Source organism: Eufriesea mexicana, unplaced genomic scaffold, assembly GCF_001483705.2.
Source record: "Eufriesea mexicana isolate 0111107269 unplaced genomic scaffold, ASM148370v2 scaffold4907, whole genome shotgun sequence".
NCBI lineage: Eukaryota > Metazoa > Arthropoda > Insecta > Hymenoptera > Apidae > Eufriesea > Eufriesea mexicana.
The window spans coordinates 55230-64673 of NW_016912862.1; the positions used below are offsets into that span (position 1 = coordinate 55230).

General features: G+C 39.0%; 1 protein-coding gene across 1 annotated transcript; it reads left to right on the forward strand.

Annotated features, from left to right (window-relative positions):
• Positions 1-705: 705 nt before the first annotated feature.
• Positions 706-7483, forward strand: LOC108551685 (leucine-rich repeat-containing protein 70). The gene is made up of 7 exons (XM_017905934.1): positions 706-1361; positions 2016-2238; positions 2377-2516; positions 3305-3457; positions 4917-5097; positions 5184-5323; positions 5610-7483. The coding sequence occupies exons 1-7, from the start codon at positions 1013-1015 to the stop codon at positions 5870-5872; spliced, it is 1449 nt and encodes a 482-aa protein (XP_017761423.1). The 5' UTR covers positions 706-1012; the 3' UTR covers positions 5873-7483.
• Positions 7484-9444: the final 1961 nt, after the last annotated feature.

Here is a 9444-nt window from a genome sequence, read left to right on the forward strand (position 1 = left end):
CTTTCATTGTTCTATCATCCTCGTTAATCCGCCGGGTATTTTATTTTTTCCTGTATACCAAATTATGCGAAACAATTGTTTTCTACGCTTTGCTTCCGAACAGATGAATTCATTGTTCACGATTAATTAACAGAATTTCCTGGAAAACTAATTACGGCCATGCGTAATTGTAAAGTGCGATGCGTTTTACGATCGCGCTTAATTGGAAAACCGAGGATATCCTGCCCGGATTTTGCTATATAAACAAATATTAAAGTCCTTCTTATATATAAATTCTGTAAATTAACGTTATAAAATTCCAAAGTTCATTAGATAGCATTCGTAATATATATTCCCGCGATAACGAAAGAATAAACGACCCGTTACATCGGTTTTTCTTAACATTCTGACCCAGTCTCTTTAAAACTCACGCAAATTTGACCGGATCGGTTTCTCTCTCGACCGAAGACGTCGTAGTACGTCGATTAAACGAAGTATTCGATCTTGGAGACGACGAGATTTTTTCCATGACATCCGTTGAATTTCTCAATCCCGAAGCACAGATTCGGGTGATCGTTCGAGTGGTGCGTTCTCGGCGATGCAAATACGCGATCGGCTTTTGTACAGACCGTAACCACTTTCATCACTCGTTTACAGACTCGGAGTATCGGTGCACCGCGGAAGAGCAAACCACTTTCATCACTCGTTTACAGACTCGACGTATAGGAGCACCGAGGAAGAGCGAACAATGGATATGAAAAGAGCAGAGGCTAAGTAGCAGGCTGCAGGTACAGGAACAGAGAGGGCGAAACAAGTGGAAAGCTGCCGAAGAGGGGTAGAGAGGGAATAGCAAACCGAACAAGGCAAGGCAAAAAGACAAACAGAGTCATTTCTGTCGAATAGCAAAGCGACAGAAACAGAGGGAACGGAAGCAAAAGATATCGAGAGCGATAAAGAGAGATAAGAGAAGGAAGTAGCAGGAGGAAAATATCGAATTTGGATAAAAGAAAACAACAGGCGGTGTAAGAAAAAGATGGAGAACGGGTTATGGACACTGGTTTTGACGGTGAGTTTGATAATGGGTCTGAGCTTTGCACAAACATCGGAGATATGCCCCTCGCACGAAGTGATATCGCCCTGTTCCTGCACCCTGAAGAAATCCGGCTTAGACATCGTCTGCGAGTACACGGACCTCTCTCACATCACCGCAGTCATGAGCTCGCTCAAAGGGAAAACGAACGCGGTGATCTTCTACTTGAGGCTCAGGCACAACAACCTGCCAAGATTACAGCCGTACGTGTTCCTTGGCCTCGACATCCGCCATTTAACCATCCACAATAGCAGCCTGGCGAAACTCGAGGAATCGTCCCTGAGTTCCATCGGTGAGTTCGTCGTTCAGTGACAGTTTCCAAAGTCTCTTTAAAGTCTCTTTAGTGCCTGCTAACTTCTTCGTTTGCCTTTAATCGCTCAAATGAAAAACGTTTTAATCCAACCGCAACTTTCGTCGTCGCCGCAGAATTTTCCTTCATTTGATTCTTCGACTCCTTCTGCCTGGCTTATTCAAAGTTTTTTAACCGTAGTCTCGGCGACGTCTCGTCTGAGTGCAGTTGGTTCGCAGACTCGATTACACGCTAGGTTTAAGTGTCAATTTTACTCTTCTTTCCTTTTCACCAACTTTCAGCTGCTGCTGTTTTGCTTTTCCAACCTTTTATTCGTCTTCTCGTTTTCAATAACCACATTTTATTCCTTCCTTATTTTCTATTCTTCGAACAGTTGTTTCATTCGTTCTTCTGTTTTGTCATATTTTTTGATTTCTTTCCTTTCATTTATACGTCTTCATACTGTTTCTCTTATTATTCTATTTGCTGACTGAAACTTCTCTTTGCACACCGGGAACATGATACTATAAGGTCTCGTTGCAAAGAACGTAAAGTAGGTATAATTGCTAGTTCCCCTCTCAAAAATCTATCCAGCGTGAGTGAAAAATGAGCAGAGTAAAGAAATTCATTGGAATCGTTTATCGCGGCATTTTACAGGAACTGGTCTGACACAACTGGATCTCTCGCAGAACACTTTGCTTTCGGTGCCGTCTATCGGTTTGAAGGATCTTCAACATTTACTCATCTTGAACCTGAATCGCAACAAGATCAAGGCCATCCATAATAAAGCTTTCGAGGGACTCGACACTCTTGAGATTCTTTCCTTGTACGAGAACGAGATCTCCATCGTGGAAGAGGACGCCTTCGAAGGGTTACACAAGTAAGTCATCTCTAACCCGAGTTTCACGGCTGGGAATTACCGATTAATTCTCAGAAATGTTAAACAACGGATCGATGGCCGTGAAAAATCGTAAGGTCGTGAAATTATATTGCAAATAAACATACCTTGAAATCGTAGTCGGAAACTCAGGAGGTTGAATCTGGGAGGAAACGAGTTGACGAAAGTGCCGACGCAAGCGCTGCAAACTCTGGACATGCTGAAGAAGTTGGAGATACAGGAGAATAGGATCACCGCCATTCAGGAAGGTGATTTCGAAGGTACGTCTACCTTCGTTTCCTAGCCCTATTCCCGGACTTCAGTCGAGTTTCCTTTCGCGCCTTATTGTTACCCAAAGTATCGTTAAAGTCTTTGACATCGTTCTATTCCTAGAAACAATTACGATCGTCTGTTTTCCGTCATACGTTCGAGATAATTTTCATCGTATATAAAGTCATCGACTTCTTTAGAAATCGGTTTAAAATCCCGTGTTTAAAGTTCCAAATTGCCGATTGCAGTTTCGTTTTAAATCGTTACGCGTCAGTTTCGCTAAGAAAGAATCGATTAGTATTATACCGACTTCCTAGTGAAATCGCTATAATCCACTCATGTTTGATTAACCCCATAACCTCACAGTGCATGCACGCGCGTACATCCTCGACCTTTTTCCATACGGGCAATAAGGTCATCGATTGAATTATTATGCGTATACTTATTCTTAGATACAAATTAGCTCACCTTAAAGTAAAAAAGAGCCATAATTTTCTAATTTCTTTTTCCGATGCTTAAAAAAAGGAAGAAGGAATTGATCTAAAGAAACTCAGTCACGACTATCGCGTTATTATAAGAGAAACACAGTTCGAGAAAGCGTTTAATTTCTTTTTTTTTTTGCTACTTTTTTCTATATCGATCTTGAGACATAAGATGATGCAGGAGAAACTCGTTCTATTGGCGTGTAAAGCTTTATAACGTCGTTAGCATAACCATCCGTGGTTACCTGTGACGCGCAGGGAAACGTCGACCCTCAGCGATGAAGCTTCTAAAAAATTCTCTTTCTCCTTGTTGACAGGTCTGAAAAGCTTGGATTCGTTAGTATTGGCTCACAATCAGCTTCGCGAAGTCCCGGCCCGTGTGTTCTCCCACTTGACGCAATTAAACTCTTTGGAGCTGGACGGAAATCAAATTACCCATGTGGATCCGGATGCGTTCATCGGTCTCGAGGGTAAGCGTAATCACGATTTCATGCAATTCCTTTGAGCCATCGACGATATGCCTGGTGAAACGGTATTATTTCTGTCGTGTTGTCGTGCACCTCGAATAATCAATTATCCGATGGATTTTCCATTAAACGTGTACGACGAAATCCGTCGATTCCGATTTTCGATTACGATGAATCGGCCATGACAAAGGCCATGACAACCGAAATTATTTTGGACAGTGTCCAGTGCGATTTTGTATCCGATTAATCGGTTATTCCAATCGAAAGCAATTATCCAAAACGAGGTTGAATCGTGGCTGGATTATCGCGACAACGTTGTTTTGTCGTACAGAGGAATTTGCAATGGTAATTTTGAAAGAATTTTCATTATTCTGCATTCAAAATATTTGTCTACCTATAATTGGCTAATGAACGCAAAGCAAACTGGGAAGCAGAGGAATTTCGTGAACATAAATTGAACCGTGGTTTAAGAACAATTATTCTGCATTCAAAATATTTGTCTACCTATAATTGGCTAATAAACGCAAAGCAAACTGGGAAGCAGAGGAATTTCGTGAACATAAATTGAACCGTGGTTTAAGAACTGATGTTCGCATAATCTCGATGAAAGGATTTTTATATCGAATCATCGCGAGATATATTTTCGAAGGACTCGTTGCTTTTTAAACTCGGCGATATATCAAAAAATGTCAGCAATTCTCTGCTGGAAAGTTGCTACTCGGTTCAAGTTCTCTGTGTTAACATAATAAAGTTCGTCCCTTTGAGGTATAAACAAGTTTTAAACTCAATCGAACCAATATTATACCTCGGGCTGAATCAAGAGCATTTGAAATTCACATCTTCTACGACGAATAATACGTCGTTGCTATAACGCAGTTGAGCAATTTAAAAAATGTCAATTATCAAATGTAATGAAAAGAGAAGAGCGAAATATTTCAATAAACTTTTCGATACATCGATCGATAATAATACCAGTTTAAGAGAGATATACTTCTCCGTAAATAAGGAAGCTGTTTTACGACCATTTTTATGCATCCCATGCTGTTAACGGTTAAATACTTACATATTTATGATTCTCCATGCTTGCATCTTTTTTTAATCTGAATTCTAAATTATTGCATGATAATTATTCAACGCATTTATCCCTTTCTTATTTGTTTTCATATCCTTCTTCTTTTTTCTTTCTTTCAGTAACACCTTTCTAATATCAATATTTCAATGCAATTATCAATAGTTTCGGAAGGCAAAGCTATCTGTAAAATTCTGCCTACATATCCCGATAAAATATGCAACTTTCGAAACAACAATATACCTCGAATAACGTAAAATTTGAAAAACTCGACGCGCCTCCATTGAACATTTCGCATTCTCGTTGATTAATTTCCGTCATTTAATAAACACGTGTTCGAAGCAGCGTATCGTCGAGAATGTTCATGCATACTTTATTTTAATTCCATTACAGAAAACCTGCAATATCTTCGACTGAGCGATAATAATTTACACGCGGTGCCGAGCGACGCGTTGCGACGTCTACATCGATTACGTCACCTCGATTTAAAGGCCAATAACATTACCGTGCTCTCGGAGGATGCTTTCACCGGATATGGCGACTCCATTACATTTCTGAACCTCCAGAAAAACTTGTAATTTTTGCTATTCCGTTTGCAAAATCATATTTTCCCGCCATCCGATTCATTTGTTTAATGCGAGGTGCGTTTCTTTTCTCTAGGATCAAAGTATTACCGCTATCGGTTTTCGAAAATCTGAATTCCTTGGAATCATTGATTCTGCAGAATAACAAGCTCACGCATATACCGGAGGAGGCGACTGAAAATATCGTGGATACCCTGCGACACATCGATATCACAGGTAAATGTCAAGGATTTGCTGAAACTTCCTTAAACTGGAGGAACACGTAGGAGCAAATTCTTGGAATTTCGCGTATATCTTTCGTGCAGCTTCATCGATAAAAGCACGAAACAGAATTTGAAACACGAATAGAAAGATACTGGAGCGTTTCTTGAACTTATTTTTCAAGAAAGTCGTGAAATTTGCTGATCTGAATTAAAACTAATTTAACCGATACGAAAATTCGCACCCCTTTCAACATCTTCGTGATTTATCTCTTTCACGTAACGCTCTGTTTTATTCATAGACAACCCTCTAATATGCGACTGTAAACTACGGTGGTATTCTGTTTGGCTGGGAAACCTGCGCAATCTGGACGAGAGGATGTTAACAAAACCTACAGTGTGTACTATGCCCAGCGAACACCGCGAATACAATGTGCAGAATATACCGCTAGAGAAAATGGGCTGCGTGGGAAAAAACGCTGGAAGGACCTCGTCGACTGGCAGCTTCCGCATTTACGTCGATACGATGTTACAATTATTAACCATCGCTATAGCTATGCTTTAACTGCAATATTCGGTCACGTGACGCTAGTACATCTCACATTCCTTTAACGCAATTTATTCCCCTGATTCGCGAATGCCAACAGCTTGCTAGCGACAGCATCTTCTTAGTTTTCGTCACTTGCGTTGCTTGCTCTATGAATTTATCAATCCTTGCTCGTTAAGCAATCGTGCCACGATCGCGGAGACGTGACACGATTGAACGAATAATATTCCTACTTTTTATAGAGTTTCCTACGACAACTGCACCTTCTGAAATTTAAGTGAATTTAGCGATAAACGGAAATAACAAGATCCAATTGATCGTTATTCGCAACATCGATCGTTGAGATTCGAGAAACTCGAAAATCTTCTCTGTCGTTTTTTTCTGTTGTACTCGTATTGAACTTCTTCACCGGGAAGAAAGGGAAAGTATATAGATCCTTCAAAAAGATACACGTATCGGGTGTTTTCAAACTCTGGTCGATCGGAGAGATCGATTAGGTTTATAACGGTCAGCAATCAACGGGTGTTTCAACATATCGTTAGTGTAACATTCGGTCGAGAGTCTAACTAATTGAAAAATGACACGGTTAAATATGACGCTCGCATCTATCTTCATCGTCGCGTCTGATTGATCGAATTTCGAGAGCGTAGTGTTGGATTATAAATAAACAGAAAACCACGATCGAAGAATATCCGAAATGAAATGAATCGCGACGTACGATAACAGGGTGAAAAAAGGCCCCTCGATATTCATAATTGTGCGAGCCTTTTTCATCGAACGTTACATATCAAGATCGTTGCCAAGTATTTTATGGATGTCTGTTAAAGCTCGCGTGAACGCGGAATGCGTAGTATAACTTCGTAGGAAATTCGAATGTCTGTAGTTTAGTTATCATTTTATGATCCACGGACATTCATCTGATACATATCAACGCGTTCCTCGAGTCGTTGGGACGAAGTGATCGGCATTTCTTAATGTTGCACTTCGTACGTCACAATCTTCCGTAGCGGTAAGATGAAAAATAAGTTGCTACTCTCCAGTTTCAAGTTCTGAAAATGTTCACGAGCCAGCTTAATCGATGATACCTACGATATACGATATCCCGAGAATCATTTGTTTATTTCATTTACATCGCTTACAAACCGCCTTGTTTCATCTCGCGAATTGCATAAAATTATATCCTTTCTCTGTTTTCCTATTTCAATGTTCATCCCGTTTACCGACGTACATTTGTGAAAGAATCGGGAATCTGTCACGGGGTCAAGAAACATTCGATCGAAACGAGTAATCGGGTAATCAATGTTCAGGCGGACTCTTTAGCCTGCAGTCTTTGTCGGTGATATCTTGAGATCGTTCAGATACTTAACTCCATTCACAAAGGACCGAGCCCGGTCGAAATGAAATAACGACTGCTGATGAAACGTAATATACTCAACAGGAAACTGACACTTGTCAATTCCGATAGAGCACCAACATGATCATTCAACTGGTTCGTCGCTTCTGTTTTGTGGGCTCTGCTCACACTCTAGGCTCTTATACGCGCATGATAAAATTACACCGTCTTTCAGCAATGCCGCGAGATGAAACGGTAAACTGGTGTACGTCGCAGTTACGCTTTTCCCTCACGAACGTTAATTTCAACTAGACGCTTTAAATTCCTCTCCTCGTATAGTAGCACACACGGATTGTGACGTGCGAATACATATGCTTGTATCTCGAGTTGCGAAATGTGTTCGAAGTTTATTCGAGACGCGCGGCGTCGAAGAAATCACCAATATTCGACGAACGCGAGAAATTTCATTCTTGTTATGCGAAACGACGAAAGTATAAAGACAAATCCTGCTCTTAATGTTACATTGCCAGATAAATTAAGTAATATGTATACATATCATATATGTAGATATCGTAGGACTCGGTTGATTAATCTATTGCTATTATTTGTTGATAAAACAGTAAAACATTATCGAACACTTTTCGTAGACTTTATAGTTATATCGCGTGAAATAATTATTAACATGGAAAGTAAATTGTGTTTTACAATTCGATAACTAGAGAAAATAATACGGTTAAGGCATTAATATTACGAGTAATACTACATATCGAAATTAGGTTAATGATAATGTTACATCGTGACACGAACCGTTATTCGAATAGAAATTCAAGGAGAATGTTGTAAATTTTTATTTCAACGCCTGCATTTTAATCTTACGATCGTGTACTTGTTTCATCTATATAGACAGCATAATTTGATTAGTTAACGATAAAGTATCGAATTAAATGAAATATTAAAACAGATAAATATTCTCCTTCGATTAATTGGAAAGGTTCGTGTCGATATCACACAACACACACATATCATTTATACGCCCAAAATTTTACCTGTAAAATAACGATTAATTAAGGCTTCACTAATATAATCTCTAAAGATCGTATACATATCGTGAACGTATGAGATTTAAGAGAATTTATTTGTTAATATATATATAATATATGTACGTTACATATATGCATATTATTACGATCATCAAAGATATATTATATACCTATATATTATATATTATATATATATATACATATACGCATTGGATGTTTTTTCTAAGAAGTTTCATCGATATGAAAATACAAAGTTATCGTTTACGTACTGTCGTTGCATGAGAATAATTCAATTGTAGATTATTTTGACAGCGATATTTGATATTTATTCGATATTCGTATCTATTTTCTGTTCTTTTTTCTTTTTTTTTTTTTTTCATTTTTCTCGGTAGTCAAAATTTAAATAAAAGAAATATTACGTTCGATTCAAACGATACGCCGAGTGGAATTCTCTGCAGGCCCTACACATAGCTTAGGATCCGCAGAAAGCATATCGAAAATAATTTTTATCGAAATACTATACTTTGACAATCATTATTCTGTTAAAGGACATTTACCTGGACGACAGAACGTGAATGATTATAAGTTGATAAAAAAAATATCAGTAGATACAGGAATAAAGGAATAGCAACGTTAACATAGATGCACTTATTCGGTGAGGCAGGAGTTTAGATCCCAAGATTAAAGACTGAATCGAAGGGAAAGGAGCAGAAAAGTGCGATGCAAATATTTCTGTTACTATACTCGTTCTAGCTTCCATCGAGCAATACGAAGCTGATGTTTCATTTTATGCGTTAATAATGTGACGATTAATCGTTAATAATATGTACGTGTTGCCTGAGCAGATTTAATTACATTTTCGTGTGTAATATCGACGATTGGTAGATTTTATCCTAATTATGCCATTTCTTTCATTGCAATATTGCCGGAAACGAAGCACACGGGACTCCTGACTCACGTAGTGAAACATATCCGTGTAGGTGATCGTAGAACAATGAAACGGGCTAGTCGCTTACGCGTATCGCGTCGGAGACACCCGAAGAACCATGTCGAGACATATCTCTGATAGCCGTAGATTTTAGTCTCGCCGGCTGCGTTGTTATTATTACTAATTATTATAAGCGGTATTTTTGTACAGTGTCTTACAGTGGTCGGGTCGTTACAGGCGCAGCCGACGAGCCGTTCACGGCGTAGTCATACTATACATAATATAAATA